The 18,949-nt window shown below is 33.0% G+C and overlaps 2 protein-coding genes and 1 long non-coding RNA gene across 4 annotated transcripts; all 3 read left to right on the top strand.

Moving 5' to 3' along the window:
- Window positions 1-3,694: 3,694 nt before the first annotated feature.
- On the top strand, window positions 3,695-18,667 carry LOC148170624 (uncharacterized). 2 transcript variants are annotated; one of them, XM_088041798.1, is made up of 2 exons: window positions 3,695-3,812; window positions 18,281-18,667. In XM_088041798.1, the coding sequence occupies exons 1-2, from the start codon at window positions 3,804-3,806 to the stop codon at window positions 18,665-18,667; spliced, it is 396 nt and encodes a 131-aa protein (XP_087897924.1). In that variant the 5' UTR covers window positions 3,695-3,803. The 2 variants fall into 2 exon arrangements, with proteins under 2 accessions (XP_087897924.1, XP_087897925.1); XM_088041799.1 differs by lacking the exon at window positions 3,695-3,812 and adding an exon at window positions 10,804-10,875.
- LOC148170626 (uncharacterized) lies at window positions 4,937-6,248 on the top strand. Its single transcript, XM_088042601.1, has 4 exons — window positions 4,937-4,961; window positions 5,182-5,206; window positions 5,591-5,938; window positions 5,991-6,248. The coding sequence occupies exons 1-4, from the start codon at window positions 4,937-4,939 to the stop codon at window positions 6,139-6,141; spliced, it is 549 nt and encodes a 182-aa protein (XP_087898727.1). The 3' UTR covers window positions 6,142-6,248.
- Window positions 6,263-6,995, top strand: LOC148170625 (uncharacterized). Its single transcript, XR_015770456.1, has 2 exons — window positions 6,263-6,784; window positions 6,848-6,995. It is a non-coding gene; the product is annotated as an uncharacterized LOC148170625 (long non-coding RNA).
- Window positions 18,668-18,949: the final 282 nt, after the last annotated feature.

Genomic DNA, 18,949 nt, shown 5'->3' with positions numbered 1-18,949 from the left:
ATATCTTCCTTACTAACATCTTCTATATTAAAGCAGGTTGAGAAAGCAGCACCAGAAACGCTACCAAGAGAAGAATTAGAGCCGGATGAAAAGTTACTGGCAAAATGAGTAGTTAATGCATCGACCATTTCAGATTTATTTCTGCTTCCGGTAGAAGTAAGAAAAAATGGAATAGTATGGGCGGACCTCTTGCTGTTAACAAATGTCCAGAATAACTTTCGATTAATTCGAATATCATTTTCGATCCGTGTCAAATATTCACGGTAATCGTTTCTTTGTAATTGTTTTGAGTGAAAACATGCTGTAGAGTAACTTTCGTAGTTCTAACTTGTCTTATTGGATGTATATTTTTTAAACAATATATTTTTATTTACAAGCGACTGTTTTAATTCAGACGAGAACCAACTTGGATATTTCCGATTACCTTTTTTGAACAAAGGTACAAAGATATCAAATTTACCATAAATTTTTTTATAAAATCGCTGGCATGATTTGTTCACATCATCAAGGTTGTGTAAGTCTGACCAATCAAGTTCGCAAATTGCCTGATAGAGTTCCATCAAATTAGCCTTACTAAAAAATTTTTATTCTATGTACTACATCAATAGTCCAAAATTTCTGTTTTTTAGATTGAATATGAAAAATACGTAATGAATCAAGACATAAGAGGTTTATAAAAAGCTGGCTTTCTTAATTTTTTTTTAATTCTCTTTACCTTTACTCTACGTCTTTTTTAGATTCCAAGCTTTTTTCTAATTTTTTTTTAAATAATTTTTTTTATTCTCGTTAAATTCTCTGTAGATTCTTCATCAACTACGAAAAATACGTAATGAATCAAGACATAAGAGGTTTATAAAAAGCTGGCTTTCTTAATTTTTTTTTAATTCTCTTTACCTTTACTCTACGTCTTTTTTAGATTCCAAGCTTTTTTCTAAATTTTTTTTAAATAATTTTTTTTATTCTCGTTAAATTCTCTGTAGATTCTTCATCAACTCTATTTTGATTATTTCCACTTCAAATTCTTAGATTTTTTTAGATTCAATTTTCAAAGACTTTAGACCTATTTTTTTGATTTTGTTTAGACTCTTTAGTTGTATTAGAGTCAATTTCATTCAAATCTTTAATTATACTATCTGTAGAAGTTTCATTCAAATTGCTTTGCTTTACATTACTTCTTGGGCCCAAATTTTCTTTCAATTTTTTCTATAATTTTTTACTGTTAATATTTTCTTTTCTCTTGAATTCTACTTACACTGTCTCTATACATATGTATAATATTTTAATTAGTCTTTATTATACTTCAGTATCTTTGGATTTATATAACATTTTTCAACTGTATGTATGAATTCAATTTAATTGGATTTTCTTTACATACATCTTTCTACATACAGCAGATTTATTTAAATTTAGAATCTTTAAGAAAGTAAGACTTCATTATAATTTAAGTTTAGTCTCGTTTTTGATTTTGTTCATTTTAGACTTTCTGAACAAGGACTATCTGCATTTTCTGGGTTCTGAAGATTCTACAGATTCTTTGGACAATCCTCTCTCATTAGATTGTTCTTTGGTTCTTCACAATTTTTTCGATATTTTTTTTCTTTAGAAAATTTTTCATTTGTGTTAACCAATTTCACTTTTTTATAATTTTCTAGATTTTATCTAGATTGTGCATAAATTAGATTCTCTAAATTCTTGTTAAATTCTTTCGAACGATATAATTACACCAATCCTTCTGCTCCTTACAAACATTTCTTTCGAATTCCGAGAAATCAGCGCCTCCAAAGTTAGAAAAATGCTTGCCAAATAGATTTAAAATAGGACACCAAGAACTACAGTTGTCAGGATCAATTTGTTGACAATGATTTTGAAAACGAGAGAAAAGAGCGCTTGAACTACAACGCAATGTCAATTCCATCTGAGGGTAGTTTGCACTTGCAACTAACCATCAACGTCTTCTTACATTTGTCAATCGCATTTCTCTTGTTTGCAAAATAACAGTGAAGAAGTAGATGATAATAATTATGATTTTGACAACATCACTTCAAGCGAAGATCACTTTGTTGATGATATTTCAAGTAATTCTAACTTTGATGTGAATTTTCAGGATCACAATTATGCTGATTTTTCTCAGAATGATGCCCTTCTTAACTTCAGTAATTTTGATTTTCTAAATGAGAAAACAGGAAAGCGTGGCATATTATCAAAAATTGGTGTTGCTTTTAAGAATCTAACTCGAAGAAAGACCAGAATGTACAGAATTCATAGAAATATTCATGCAAAATTATGTAAAGTCACGAAACTTTTAGAAAAGGAAATGAATAAGGCAAAAATGTTATGTAAACTTTACGATAATGGCAAATTGAAATTTAATTGATGAGGATTTATGATGAAGACTTAACTCTCATTTACGTAATGCATTAAGTTTTTCTTTCAGTGTTGATGCTTATTATTCCTATTATTTTATTATGTTTATTACTATATTATTAGGTTATGTTAGAATTATATTTGTGATATATTGTTAATTTTTACAACTAATACATTTGTTCTTTTACAGCATGTTTGTGTCTTATTTAGGTGTCCAATTGTAGTGTTCATTTCTATTTTAAACTAAAAAGATTGAGTGAATTTATTGATCAGCTTATTGCTGATTAATACATTCACATTCAATCTTTTTGGTTTTATAATTTTGTTGATCTTGCAAAGATATAAAACATTTATTTCAAATTTCCCACTAAATTTTATATTTAAAGTCACCGCCACGCTGCGTCTGGTGGTTTTGTGTTCCGTTTAGTTGTTACAATTGTTTTAGACTGCCGATCCTTCATCTCAAACAAACAATGAGTTTTCTTATTTTTTTTAATTATTTTTCTTATTTATTTTAAATGTTATTTTGCTACAGAGTTAAGTGGCGCCAAAAGTTGATGTTTCGGGAGGTCAATTTACAAAAGTAAAAATTACAAGTGAAAATATAAATATATTCGCCCCGATATGTCAAAAGTGACCTAACCATTTCATTTTATTATAAACTTACTTACTGATTGGAACCTACTCGGCTATCTTTAGTTCTAATATTTGAAGGTAACACCAAAGCTAATATAGTAAGCACAGTTGACATACACCTAGAAAACATTTTATGGCTTAAGTCAAACCACCCTTAGAAATAAAACCGAGTGTTGTAAACTGCAGCCGACAAATTTCTAGGTAGAGGGTTGAACAGCCCGGACTCATTTTGTGCTCATTTAAGGAGATTTTTATGGTCCCCAACCGCAAGGATTAGTACTGCCCGGTCCTCTCATAATGTGGCCATAAAATTTACTAGGTGTATGTCATCTGAGCTTACAGTACACAGTCGTCAAATTACTCTTTCGCTGTACAATACAATACATACGGTTTTGTCAAATTCGTTTACAGTCATTACGTTATAAAGTCATAAGTCAATAAATGAAGTAAATGAGAATTGCTAGTCTAAGCGGCACAGGCGGTTTTCACAAGGTCACACGAGAATGCAAAAAACAGTTTTTTAGGCATTTTAAGTAATTTTTCTGAATGATCGGTTTTTATCTAATTTTAGCTTCGGGTTGCGTAAATTCAGTTCGATAAAAAGTGATAACGAAATATTTTTTCAATTGAGATATGGGTTGTAGTCATTTTGACGACCATACACTTATCTACAATTTTTTATCAATCCCTTCTAAGTGGTGTAGAAACGTTGATTTGATTTTTGTATTCACGTGTGAATGTGCGCAAATTAGCTACCCTTCGAGGGTAGTACTAAAGTGATTTGAGTTTAAGCTCTTTCCAAAATGTCTGAGGTGAGTTGAGTTCTGTTTTTTGATTTTTGTTCAACCTACGTTTTCTGAGCATCTTCACACTTATTCCAATAACTTAAGTTTGTCACAATTAACTACTTGCGCAAGTTTTACCACAATTATGGAACTTGAGCTTTGGTTAATATTTTTTTCTATTTCGTGTTCATAATGAAGATATTTCGATACGCATTTGAGCGTATTTCGATATCGTAATGGACCAATCCCGTGCCAATATTTCCAGGAGCATTTATTTTTCTTAGGTTTGCAGCAAACAAACCGTCAACCTGCCGTCAACGTTGACAATTCAAATTTTGGTATTGATAAACGATGATAAATCGATCTATTCACTATTATTTTTTGTTGTACTTGGCTTAATAATTCATCAGAAAAAAACTCTTTGAATGCAAGAGAACCATCATGATCATGTTCAACATCTTTGCTCTCTTGGCTCCCTTACGCTCCGATAACCTCAAAACGTCACACTTGTCAAACTGACTGAAATTGGATTTGGCTACTTCGAATTTTTTTCCCGAACATTTTGCAAATGCTAACTACCCTAAAATTCCCTAGATTTCAAAATCAAGTTTTTTCGTTTAAAATAAGGCGAAATAGAAAAAATTGCGTATGATACTTGTTCATAATGCATTTTGCCGCACTTAAAACGTGCGTGCGGCAAAATGTTCATTATGAAACGTATTTCATAATATACTATTATGCGCCTCTAAGCAATTGTGGAAAATACATTTTTTTTTTTTAACAGAAAAGTGATACATATACGGGGTATTCTTGAAGTACACTACTAAACAAAAGACGGTAATTAGTGAAAACTAGTAGAATCAATTGACAAAAAATGCTGGGTGTAAAAGTCTTTACGATAAAATAAATCGAATATTTGGTCCAAATTTTCAGTTCACAGCTGGATTAAAGATTCTAATCTTGATTGTTTAGCAACAATAAAAGGTTTGTTGTTATAGGTGAATATTTTTATCAGTGGTGTTTCAAGTAAGTGGTAAAACGTGTTTTTTTATCGTTAGAAAAAAATTGAAAAATAGTCAATTTGAATCCTTAAGGCAGCCAGAAACCGTGATTAATTTTTGGTAGCGTATTTCAAAAACGCTCGGTATATTATGATAAGTAATGTGATAAACTCAAGTATGTATTAGAATTATAATGGCTTCTTAACTAGTATTTTTTAAATGTACAAGGTGTTTATAAATGTTTCTAGCATCAAGGGTGGCTCTGGAATTCCTGTCATGCACTATTTTACTGCTTTGTTTTCATAGTGAATATAACTATCTTAAAATTATCTATAATGTCACTTACGTCAGCGACGTCTCAGTTACGGTTTTGTGTCCAAGTCTATGATTTTCAGGTTTCAAACCGCCATTAGAAGAACAGTTTTTTCTCTAAACGTACTTTGCTCCATAATTGAGGTTAACTACAAATGTCAATTGAAAAATCTAAACCCACAATTGTAATGAGCGGCAAATTTTTTTGATATTTCATAGCCACCCTTAATGCTAGAAACATTTATAAACACCTTGTATATACACTATGGTGTATACTACAGGGTGGCCCATCTAAGGCTTTCGGGCTCAATATCTTTGTCATTTATGAACGGATTTTTCTAAAATTTAAAATATAATTTCTTGAATAGGTAAGGATGATGTGACATTACCAGCGTCATCCTTGTCTTAAAAATGTTAATTTTACTTGTCTTATTTTAAATTTTAATTAGTTAAGATTTATGTCATTTTATAAAACATCAATAATTATCCGAGTGTGCCAAAAATCAACCGTCTAGCTAGTCAAGTTGCCGAGAAAAAGAGAAAAAAGACCCTCAACATTTCCAAAAGATGCAAAATCATAGTCGGCTATGAAAAAAATAATTTCCCACGCCCAATTTTGGACATCCCTGCGTTCGGTCTGTCAATAATCGCTGACGTCAGTGACGTTCTTGACATTTGTAATATTTCTCATTTGAGGTTATGTTTACTTTTGAGCATGATGATGAAAATCATTGATTTAAACTTGCGCAGAACGATTTATCTCGATCTTTTGAAATTGGAAACTAATCACAAGGCATCAGGCAACGTTTTGGTGCAAAAAATGCGTAGGCACAAGGAAATGTGAGTAAAAAAACTTGTTGAAAGTTGGTTATGACCAGAAAAATGATTACAGATTGGTTTGCTATGAGGTGCAACTAGAATTCACGACTTCTTTAGAAATGTCACTGGTTTATTGGAAATGGAAATTCAGTGACACGTATGCAGTGAAGCGATTTGACTCATTTATGATTGCATTTACGTTAAAACAGTTATTTCAATTATGATGGAGACAGAATTAACTGATTTCATCCTTTTTCGGCAAACTTCTTTACTGCGCCTATAAAATGTATGGTACTAGATACTTTTAACATTTTTCTTTTGTTTAATCATGTCATTAATCCAAAGTAGATTAAGCTCGAAGCTCCAATATGTGAACTGCCGTAGTCAAGAAGTCAAAATTGGTTCACAATACGTATGAAATCTAGGACGTAGTGCTGCTATCGAAAAATGCTGATGCAGTCGGTATAGTTGGTATGCAAAAGTAACGAAGAATGCTGTATCGTTGAGTGGCTTAGAACCTACAAGAGCAACGGCAAAGACAAGCTTACCCATGTCAAAACGGAGTTTTGTGGTATTTAGTGGCTATGCGACTAATAAATTCGTATGTTTCAATTATGATTTGTAGAAACAAAGTCGAATCGACAAATGTAGGCACGATTCTGCACACTTTCAAGACCGCCATGCTAAAAGGTGTTATCATGAAAGTTTTTTCAAGTCCAAATTGGTCGTACAGTACCATTAATATTTGAATAGGAAACTTTGAATAGGAAACCAACTAATGATACCAAGACGTATAAGTAATATGGAAATCAGATACATGTACTTACCGACAACTAAGCGGTTTTGGATCACCAAAAACGCATAATAGTGAGTTACATTTTCTAAGGTCATTGCAAATTGTAGGAACACTGTTTACATCTGATATTTCAGATTCGTGTTTTTGAACTGAATATGGTGCATGATGTTGCGAGTTGTATTTGTTGCTTCAACAAACCTTGCGAACTACCTAACGATCTAGGACCACTATACCCCTTCTATTATCATATGAAAAATGTGCTTGCACGGTATCAAGACAATTTCTCACTATAAGAAAGAATAACGAGTCAAAGAAGTAGTGCAAGAAAAAAATGAAACAAAATGACAATGAACATCATTTATAACTGCGTTCTAATGAAAATTGCACACATGATATTTCTAACAAAGTATCGTCGGTCGACTCTTTCAATGGGATAATTCTTTAAACAACCAATTAATAACTTGGACGAGTGAAAAAAGACGAACAAGATTGAAAGCAACACACTGAAAATGATACTTCAACACGGACTGTTACTTTCAATATTGAACCTGTTTTTTCTCAATGAACCGCCAAAAGATGCAAACATGTAAAGGACTCTTATTGACACCCTATCGTACCCTGCTGCAAGCATTAAGAACGATTGCAGAACGTTCTGGACGGTGTTGTTGACCACCATGAACGACTATGCCACTTGGATTCTTCTAACATGGGTGGATATGTTTGACAGACAGTAACCAAGCTGCTAAAAGTCCAAAACCCTGCTTGTTGATGAATTCGATGAAGAGTCGCCGCAACATTACATGGTAAGTATTCAGCGAAGGAAAATGACTAGTATCATCGAAGCAATTGTTCCAGTTGAAAGCGACAAGCGAATCACAGAACATATCCAAAAACTTATGCTGCCCCTAATTGTTTGTGTCCATTTCGTTACAAGAAAGTTCAAGAAATGAGTTGCTAGTAAAAAAAAGCCAAATCTCATCGCATCGCCAACAAGCAAAATGGCAGTGACCAAACGCTTACAATATTCCAGCATTATTTGCACTTGTTATAAATGTTCAAAGTACAGACACATGTTGTAACAGTGTAAATATCTGATACATTTGTAAATTTTTGTACATTCGTTCATTACTATTGTAGAAAATATGGTGTTACATTGCCATAATTGTCACTGGTATAGTTTATTCACTGTTAAAACTTTGTACCTTACAATAAAATACCTTGTAACAAATTATTTGTTAATCAAAGTAAAGTAGTTTCCTGAAAAAGGACGAAATCTGGTGATCATCTAATTCTGTCTTCATCATAAATGAGATTACTGTTTTAACGCAAATGCAATCATAAATGAGTCAAATCGCTTCACTGCATACGTGTCACTGAATTTCCATTTCCAATAAACCTGTGACAGTGCTAAAGAAGTCGTAAATACTAGTTGCACCTCATAACGAACCATTCTGCAATCATTTTCTGGTGACGACCAACTTTCAACAAGTTTTTCGCTCACATTTCCTTGTGCCTATGAAATTTTTGCACCAAAACGCTGTCTGATGCATTGTGATTAGTTTTCAATTTCAAAAGATCGGGATAAATCGTTCTGCGCAAGTTTAAATGAATGATATTCATCATCATGCTTAAAAGTAAACATAACCTCAAACGAGAAATATCACAAATGTCGAGAAACGATGCTCGGTTCAATGCATTGTGATTAGTTACTAAAAGATCGAGATAAAAAATCGTGAATGTGCATGTTTAAATCAATAGTCCTCATCATAATGCTCAAAAATAAACATAACCTCAAATGAATGTCACAAATGTCATGAATGTCACGGATTCATCAACAAGTCAGGGATGTCCAAACTCTAAACTCGCTGGAGAAGTCAATTGTTTCATAGCCGACTATCAGTTAGTATCTTTTGGAAATGTTGAAGTCCTTTTTTGTCTTTTTCTCGGCAACTTGACTTGCTAGACGGTTGATTTTTGGCACACGCGTATAATTATTGCTGTTTTATAAAATGACATAACTTTTAACTAATTAAAATTTAAAATAAGACAAGTAAAATTAACATTTTTAAGACAAGGATGACGCTGGTAATGTCACATCATCCTTACCTATTCAAGAAATTATATTTTAAATTTTGGAAAAATCCGTTCATAAATAACAAAGATATTGAGCCCGAAAGTCTTAGATGGGCCACCCTGTATATTACATTTATGAAGGGCAATTACCTTGAGGCAACATTTTTTGTGCGCCTTTGTCATTTTTCATGAGATTTGTGATATTCATTTGCGACAAGAAAATCACTTTTTGAATGTCTAGGCAGTCAAACGTGACATTTCGAATAGTTATTTTTTTGCAAGTTGACGTCGCTGCACAAATGTCAATTGTGTCAATTCGTGTGCCGATTTGGAAACCAATGATCTTTGAAAATAATGAAGGTAAACTAAAGTACATTTGAATAAATTTGGCCGCTAGCTATGGACCAAAATTGTCAGACTGACAGATTCAAGTGGCAAAAAATAGTAGTTAAACCTGGGCTGACCTGGCTAAGATGTATTTCGCGACGTGAAAATTTAAATTGTTTGTTTTGCGATTTTTTTAAACTTTTTTTATCAAGTTTGAAAATGAAGTAAGTTAATACTTAAACAAGCCAAAATTATATTAATAGATCCTATCATTTTTTAAATAAATACGTAATAAATTAAAAAGCTATCACTGATAACGTGAACATGGATCAATTTAATGCAAATGTTAGGTAGAACGTTAGAAATAACTATCATTTGTTAAAGTAATAAGTAACGAATTTCCTAAAATCCAAAAATTTCCAAAGCATCAAACAGGATCACTGCAGAGAACTTTTTAGAATCACTCGAATCTGTCAAAGTGACAATTTCGGTTTTAGAGTACTGCGTTAGAGCCAGCGGCCAAATTTATTCAAATGGACTTTTAATTAAGGGGATATCTAACAAACTGTAACGGTGAATTCTGCTTCAAAATTCTGCGTAAAGGAAACATTATATGAACCATTTTAAACATCCAAACGTCAAATGTAGCATCTCCCTTCAACCCTCATTATTTGTAGACGGCACTCTTTTAGTGAGTTACCCATGGTCAGTCTGCTTACTACGGTAATAAAATTATAAATAAAAACTACTTCTTTTTATTAAAACTGTCGGTTCAACACGAGTCCGAGTGGTTTAGATTATTATCATCTTGTGTTCAGGACAATAGCTAATAGTTTTGACAGCACTGATGGCCAAATTATTATTGCCCATGGACAGTAAATCTTAAATACTTTGATAGTTGAGTCCGATACCTTGGAAATTACACCCATGAAACTTAATAATTACAATATCTCATTATTATTATTTAATGTTTATCTTCATAAATAAATTAAATTTTTCCCGAAAAGGTAGGATTTGTGTAATTGCAAAAATTGAAGAATTAATAGATGCACTGACATCTTCGAATTTTGTCCAAGATTTTTGTAAATGTAACAAAAAGTAGTGAACATAATTATAAATAATTAAATTATAAATAATATGTAATTATATTCTGTTGTTTTAGTGATTGATCTATCTTTTAAAACCTTTAAATTACGAGAAATTTCTCAGTTTTGTCACCACCCCAAAGTCATAATTTTGACAAGACGTTATACAACTGTCTAGTTGTTCGTAAAATACGTATGTGTCAATTTTGAAAAGTCTACGCATGTGAAATGCTAAAAATTATTTCGCTTTCAGCCAAGTTTTCGTATTTAATTAATCAAAAAGTCATTAAATATTCACTTTACAAAAATTGCATACAGCATTTAACATAGTACACGTTGAACAAATTCATCTGCAAAAAACAGAAACCAATTTACTCAAGCAGTTTTCGAGTAATCGTGTTTGGAAAATACATTGAATTTGCCTTATATTGAAATTTGTTTGAGATCTCCTTAAAAATAAAGATAAAAGCAAATATTTTTCACCTAAACTATTCTAAAACAATTTAAAATCCTAATTCATCAGATATAAAGTTCAAAATTTTGAAATGATTATCCTCAAAGCTACGTTTAATTTGAATGAAAGAGAAAAATTTTGTTTCAGGCAAATTTAAGATTTAGTGTGTTTATGGAAAAGCTGCAGTTGTAAACTATCCCTTCGGCTACAAAATTGATTTATGGTACCCTTACCCTTACCCTTACTTAAATTATTCTGCAATCGTTTGATTTAAATAGGGTGCTACCCAAGGTTCCTAAATTAAGCAGGTTTGCTCGTTACTAAGGGGTCAATTTCAAGTTATTTAGCGACGTCGCTAAAGGTGTTTGCGACGTAGCAACGTCAATCACATCACAGCTACCTTAGCAACGTCGCAAACGACTTGAAATTGACCCCAAAGACTGAAACTCCACCCCCTTTTGGTTGCTAGGTACGTGGGACAATAAATGACGTCACAAAAAAGTTCTGTCAATTGTTCTGCGGTGTAAAAGCATTGTCGATCGCCATTGTTGTTTAACAAAGTTCTTGTAGAAACATCACAGTGTTAAATGTTGCTATTTTAAATAATATTAGCAATGAAAAAATTGAATCTGAATTTAAAAGAGCTTTCCGATGACGTATTCGCGCCAGTTTGAGAAGCCTGCTTCTATTGGCTCAAAACGTTGTAGCAAACCTGTTAATTTTAGTAACCTTGGGTGCTACCCATGATATAAAGATTTCTAAGATATGATACTCAGGCAACCCGAACGCGTCCAGCTCGCGCAGTGACGTCACTCGGAGACTAGCAGTTAGAAGAATTGCCATTGTACGGTGTTTAAAAGCAGTGTTATATTCGTGTGATTAAATAATATTATTAAAAACACTGTTTACCGCAACATCGATTTAATTAAGGAACAATTCAAAATTTGTTTTTTATTGTAAGGCTGAATGAAGGCAGTTTAAATAAGTAATTGTCGCTTGTGAATATTTTGTTGAAATGAGGTAATACTTTATTAAGCATACGAACGTAGATATGTCAATTCAGAATCATTCAAAAGAACTAATCAAGGGTGTGATTTTTTTCAGTATGTAGAAATAAAATATTTTAGTTTTGAAGTAATTATGGTATTTTTTGCATCTCCTCGAAAGCATAATGCGAAAAAATTTTCAAATTATGTATTTTTTAAATTAAAATTGTCAACATAACATGTCATACTCCTTTTAATCTGCAAAAATTGGTAAGCCATGCTGTACTTCTTTCAAAGATCATAAAAAATCAATAAATTAAATTTGAAAAAGTTTTATCAAGTCAGAAAAAATAAATCAGAAGCTTCAAAACAAACTTAATTCAAAATTAATTCATAATTTTCACAAATTTCCTTTTCCTTTTTATCTTATCTCCTTTCTTTTAAAACTGAATTTAGTTTTTTAATTCTAAAATATTTTCTTAAGTTTGTCATTTTCGCTTTTAAGTAAATCTACTTTTGCTGTCAAGTAATTTTCGAAGTCTGTGATCACGCTATCGAAACAAAAAGTAAAGTTATCTGATTATTTGACAACACGCCAAAACATGCAAACACAAAAATGATTTCTGAAAAAAAAAGATTTTTCTTATTAGGTGAAAGTGTTAATTTACCCGATAGATTTTGAAGTTGAAGGCACACTCACTGTCAGCAAACGTTACCGTCGTGTTATGGTCGACCTTAAGTTCCCTATAAAAATTTGATTAAAGTAAACAGAAAAAACAATAAAGAATACAACCAAAGAAGAATTGCTTGATGAATTACTACTTTTCAACAAATAATGGCCTCATATTTTGCATAAATGAAAAGAAATTGAAGTAATGTAAGAATATTATTAGCGATGAGTTACCGACTTACTCCGTTTCAATTATGTTTTTCACAAATTTGGCTTGATCTTTTTTTCACGCTCTTTCTTCCCGTGCTGTTGAAGGTTTACGTGATTTTCCTTTGAGAAGAAATAAAGAAGGAACCGCTTCGTCTTTTAATTTTCTTCCCTTCTTTGGTAAATAATTTAACAGTTCGTATTTTAAGTTTTTTTCATAGTCCTCTCCACAGAAATGTTTTGAACATATTCTGGCATTTTCTACATTAAAAGAATCAGACCGACAACACGAAATCACCCACAATTATCTCGTCACACTGTCACTATTGCAACTAAATATAGAACAACGCATTTTTTTATTTATTACTAGGTGGCCCTCGGAATTCTGTAGACTCGCTTTTTTCGTGGACCTCGCTTTTCCGTGGTGTTGGATATTAATTTGGGATTGTTCATTTGTTATACTAATCAAGCAAAAATGGCCTCGGAAAAATTAAGTTCACAAAAAAATCGAGTTCTACAGAATTCCGAGGGCTACCTATAGTCTGTCCAACGAATAAATAGATGACAGTTTTCTAACCAAATCTGCGCGATAAAAACTAGTACCAACAACCGCCAAATTTAAAATAGTTGTCATGATGCTAATTTTAAAATTCATTATTTTTACTAAATTTACTGCTATAAAAATGGCTCCTATTACTTGATTATAGAAAGGGAATTAACAAAGTAACTAATTCGGTGTTTTGTCATTAATTTGGTAACGTAGAGAAAACCTCAAAACCCCTCAATTTTTACACACTTTAAAGCTGTGTGCCAGGTAAGTCCTTCCGCCAGAAAATCGAGAGGCACACAAAACTTTAACTTTTTTATTAGCAGTCCAGTTGTTACAAATCTTTCATTATCAACATTCTAATTAGGAAACTTCGGTCAAGTTGACCAACAGATCTTGAATCTACTCATCATGAAACTTGCAAAAGACAATTTGCACAAGAAAAAAACCGAAAAACTAGTAATTAGACACTATTTTACCAACAAAACTCAAGGAGCAATGCAAAAAGTTGATCTTAAAGTGGTCAAGAATGACGAATGTCAGTGAATGTCAAATGATTGACAAATTTCTAAAAAAGGCGGAAAGGCGTAGTTGCATAACCAACTTAAATCGAGATTAATATCCCCAAAAAGACGGAAAATTCTAGAGTATTTCAAGTTGCCATGTTTCATGCCATACAATTCAAATCATCCTATTTACTCGCTGGATTTACTATAGTAAATTGCATTTTGTCATTTAACATTTAGCAAAGAAAGTGTTAAGATAACTTCATATTTTGTGATTTTCGTTTTTTGAAACTCTGATACATTATAATTACGCATGGCAAAATGTAGATTTTTTTGAAAATTTTAGAATAAAAAAAAAAGGTTTTAAGAACCAACGGGCTTTGCTATTAAAAATTTAACTGCAGTACGCAGAAACTTCATAAATCAGACAGGCTGCACATTTTATGGTTTCTGAGCCCATTGCAAATTCTATTACAATGAAAGAAGAAAAAATATATGACACACGGCATAGTCTCTCATTTTGGCACCACGTCATACCAAGAAAAAAAGTTACAACAAAATCTCGCGAACTTATATAAATTGGTCAGTTTCTATGAATACAGGCGATTTCTGAGTTGGTGTCCTCTAAGCCATAAGATGGGGCTATTTTGTGAATGTGATGCGGTACGACTCTCGGCTAAGTGTTGTCAATCTACGTTTACAACATCTGATAACAGGGGTTGGAAAAGGAAAACAACAAACCATCGATAATAGAGCACCATTAACAAAACTGGTTCAAAAAAGATTATGAAGAATAACAGAGTTCGCTCTCTTACTAAATTTCTATTTAATCAAAGAAATAAAAAAATTATAAATAAATAGAATGTTGACGTAGCGATGATGTTAACGGGGATGATTGAAGTTAGAAAATTTGTCTAATCTTTTACGGTGGGTTTTGCGTTTGAGAAGCTCTGGCACCTGTCATGGGTCCCAACCATTTTATAACTTAACAGAAATCGCCTGTAAATTCGGTAATTCCCAAATAAACATTGCATTTCAATATCCTCGATAATAAGAATTATTATACACATTCAGGATGTTCGCTGTCATATTTAAAACGGACATACAGAAAAATGGTCGAGTCAAAAAACTTTAGAACATTTTGAGGTTTCAACAATAATTATAAATGGACTACAATAATTTATATTTTGGGACCTATTGTTTGGAAACGACCTGCTTGTTTAAGTTTATTAATTCATAAATTGATATTGACCAGTGGCTGAGTTCACCTGATTTTGTCTCTGATTTTCTTGTGATTTTGTCTTACTTCCCCTGATTTTTTTTTTGATGTCGCGTCTAACTCCTGATTTTCAAGTAATATTATCTGATTTCCTATTGATATCTTAATGATTTTCCCTTATTGTGTGACTAGTAATTTCTTATTGATGACCTGACTTGTCAGAGATTAATACTTGTCAAAAATGGCACACACTTAACTTTCTTTTATTTTCTCGCTAATTTCCCCTGATTTCTTTTTGATTTCGCCTAACTTCCCCTGATTTCCTTATGATTTCGTCTGACATTTCCTGATTTTCTGTTGAATGCCCCTGATGTTCTAATAATTTTCCATCGATTTCGTCTTACTTTGTTTGTTTTTTTATATTGCGTCAAAGTTTCCTTGATTTCGTAACGAATTCCTCTGATTCATAGTGATTTCCTAAGACTAACACACTGATTTTTAGTTAATATTTTTCAAAAATGGCATACGACAAACTTCCCTTGATTTCCTTGTGTTTTCGATTAACACTCTCGGATTTTCTTGAAATTTCGTCCAAATTCCCCTGATTTTCTTGCATTCTTGGGATTTCGTCTAATTTTTCCTGATTTCCTAGTGATTTTCTCTGATTTTCTAATGATTGGCCCCCGATGTTCTAATATTTTTTCCTGATTTTTAGTGATTTCCTCTAACTGCCCGTGATTTTCTAGTGATTCTCGAGTATTGATAAGCAGACCCGATGTTTGCAAAAAAGGTTTATTTGCGCTTTTTCTTGAACTCATGCAATCACACAATAGATTCTTAGTTGAAGAAAAAAAAATGCTGTTGATAATTTTTCATGGAATTCCCCAGTTACCTTTCAAAACATTCTTTTTTTACCGAAATAAGGACCTAAAAAACTCATATAGCTCACTCAAAGCAAATACTTGTAACCGAAACATGCGTGAAAAATCGTATTTTCTTGTAAATTGAGAGTACGGATCCGTAATTAATTAATGTTTAATTATGTTTTCTTCACAGCTCGGACTGATTTTAATAAGTGCCGTTTCTCTCGAGGAAAACAATATTTTATGTATTTAAACATTGTTTAATTATAGACGTACTTTTTGGGGTTTTCAATGTTCTGATTTTTTTTTGTTAAACAGCAATAAAACGACCATCATTTTATTCCTTGTAAATTGATTGTTCTCTTCGAATGCATATTTATTTATTGGTTCATTTGTAGTGAACATTAATTTATTTATCCAATCCTTATATGTTATACCTCCTCCTTATCTCCACTTGAACAGTTGTCGGCATGACTTTAAGACTTAATTGGAGTACTCACTACACAATAGTACCAAACTACCGAATAGCAGATTTTGTTACTGATGAAAAACATCGGCAAAATGAGCCACCCGACTATCCCTGTCTGATGGACGGTTTTTTTTCTGGTGACAAAGGGTGTAGAGTGGATGTCGATACTCATAAATACATATAAATAACAAAACGAACTCAAGTGCTATGATGGTGTACTCCTTTTGTGTAATAAGTACCCTAATTAAGTCATACACACTTGCATGTTTAGTCTCTCTAATATCTATTATTTACTGCTTTAGAACGATTATAAGTCGGCCGAGTCGTAAATGTACTTACGTTTTGGGATATTTATGATGAACGGTTCGTTTTTCTTTTTTTGTTAAACTACAATAAAACGACCATCAGGACTTCTTAATCCCTTGTTAATTTATTGTTTTAGTCAAATTCATATTTGTTTATCGCGACTATCGCTGTCTGATTGTCGTTTTTTTAATTGTGTGAAAGGGGAATGGGGTGACGTCGATTTAGAACTAATAATTAAATTATGAAGAATATTTTATTTATATCATCAGAACAGAATAAGTTAGGATGTAGATATGTTTTTTTGTAACTTGCCCCAGTATCAAAATCACATGCTTGCAATAAAATTTCCATGGGTAACTGTTTCAAGAAATATCCCAATATGCAAAAATTATTGAAAAATCATATTGTTTCGATATGCTATTGTTGTAGTAGGTCGGGAATCGATTAAAATTTAGAAAGTCGAAATTGATAACACGTTCGTTTCTTTGATTATGCTATAAGTAATAAATTCTTCGTCACCCGGAAGGGACGGTCCAGTTGGTTTAGATACCACTTCAAATCCCGAGAAAAGAGGTAAAACATACTGGTCATAATACTCGGGCAGTATTTGAAACCCCGCTGTCAAGTTACAGTTACAGCAGATAATACCAAATAGTGATTTTATAGCTTAATTGCAGTTTTCACTATACAAAAGCATTAAACCAGTAAATTAGCAGATTCTTAAATTTTCTTATCTTCTACTTCTTTTGTGTAATGAGTTCCCGCAATTAAGCCTTGCACACTTGCATTTTTTGTCTTTCTAATATCTACTGCCGCCGAATGATTAAAACTCGACCGAGTCGTAATAAAATTCGATACCATTTCATTTATCTGTTCTACTTTTGCATAAGTACTCCTAAAAAGAGCCTGTTAGATACTTGGTATTTATGCAAATCTTTTATGCAGAGTATCAACAAATGTTTGTCCATCAAATGATGATCTGTGATTAAACAATGAATTCGCGCTTGTAAAGAGGAGTTCCGAAACATGCTTCCAGATTTTTAAGTTTAAGTTACGCATACATACCGAAAACACACCTTGATGATCAAAGAGATCCTGTATTAAAAATAGGCCGACCTCAATTAATAAATCAATCTCCGCGAATGTTTCCTTCGTTGCTCGGACCGATTTAAATAAGTGCCGAGACAAAAAAAAAACCGCTACCGTACATGTTGTGTAGGTATACAAAAAATCAGACCCTTTTGAGATGTTTATGACTGAGTCTCTCGACTTAATGGTCATGGTTTTGTCCCCACGAAACTGACGTACGGCGATGATCCAGAAAACACAGGACTCGTACCCAGAGTTTTAAAAATTTATTTCGCGAAAACCAAACGGCCGAAGAGGACGAAAATTAGTTTCCGGATTCGTTTGGAAACTAGTCGATTTTTCTAGCGGGGCAAAAGCAGCGAAAAAGGCACGGTTTCGGAGTACACTCTTCCCCCGATTCGCATCTTTTCGAACTCGAATATCTCAAGATCGAAGTGAGAAAGTTGCACGCGTTTTAGTATAGAGTTAATTATTGTCATTTTATTAACAAATTAACTTAAAGATAAAATGCAGAAAATTTGAAAATCGTTATAAGCTGGAAACAGGTTAAATAAAGATTCCAATAAGACAAATTCGTGCCTTACATGTGACCTAACAACCCAGTCTACTCTTCGAGTGACGTCACTCCCCACTCCGTAGACGCGCAATATAATACCTTACATTTCATTATACCATAGGTGCTATCAACCTATTGTTGGTTAAATCGGGTGGAGATGTCAATGCAATGCAGAAGGACGGTTGGACGACTATAATGTTTGCTTTTCAGAGCGATGTCAATGCAGTGGACAAACACGGTCGGACGGCGATGATGATTGCTTCTCAGAAGGGACAAGAGAAAGTGGTGGAGTTGTTGGTTAAATCGGGTGGAAATGTCAATGCAGTGAACAAAAACGGTCGGACGGCGATGATGTTTGCTTCTCAAAACGGACACGAGAAAGTGGTGAAATTGTTGGTTAAATCGGGTGGAGATGTCAATGCAATGAACAAAAACGGTCGGACGGCGATGATGATTGCTTCTCATAAGGGACTAGAGAAAGTCGTGGAGTTGTTGGTTAAATCGGGTGGAGTTGTCAAGCCAGTCGACATGAACGGTTGGACGGCGATAATGTTTGCTTCTCTGAACGGACACAAGAAAGTGGTGGTTGTTGGTTAAATCGGGTGGAGTTGTCAAGCCAGTGTACATGGACGGTTGGACGCCGATGATGTTTGCTTCTCTGAACGGATACAAGAAAGTGGTGGTGTTTAGGCCACCACCAATTCACAAATCCACCCCCTCTGTACCAACTGATGGTGGCAGGGTGGGGTGAGACATAACAAATTAGTTTTTAAGCATTCAAAATTCGAAACTCGAAAGAGTAAGTCGTTGTACCGAGAATTCAATAAACATCCAAAAACCATTTGAGTCGAATCACTATTCCGTGTTACAACATTCCAC

This window comes from Gnatocerus cornutus, chromosome 7 (genome assembly GCF_029298725.1).
Source record: "Gnatocerus cornutus isolate USDA-ARS CGAHR chromosome 7, icGnaCorn1.1, whole genome shotgun sequence".
NCBI lineage: Eukaryota > Metazoa > Arthropoda > Insecta > Coleoptera > Tenebrionidae > Gnatocerus > Gnatocerus cornutus.
Note: the sequence above shows the minus strand (reverse complement) of the source record. Positions and strands in the feature narration are given on the sequence as shown.

What these genes read in the sequence shown, in the direction of transcription:
- LOC148170626 (XM_088042601.1), top strand. Translation starts at nt 4,937, where the DNA reads ATGATAAGTAATGTGATAAACTCAA. An exon ending in AAACCGCCATTAGAAGAACA is followed by an intron (nt 5,207 to 5,590) that starts GTTTTTTCTCTA and finishes TAATTATCCGAG; the next exon opens with TGTGCCAAAAATCAACCGTC. An exon ending in ATGCGTAGGCACAAGGAAAT is followed by an intron (nt 5,939 to 5,990) that starts GTGAGTAAAAAA and finishes AAATGATTACAG; the next exon opens with ATTGGTTTGCTATGAGGTGC.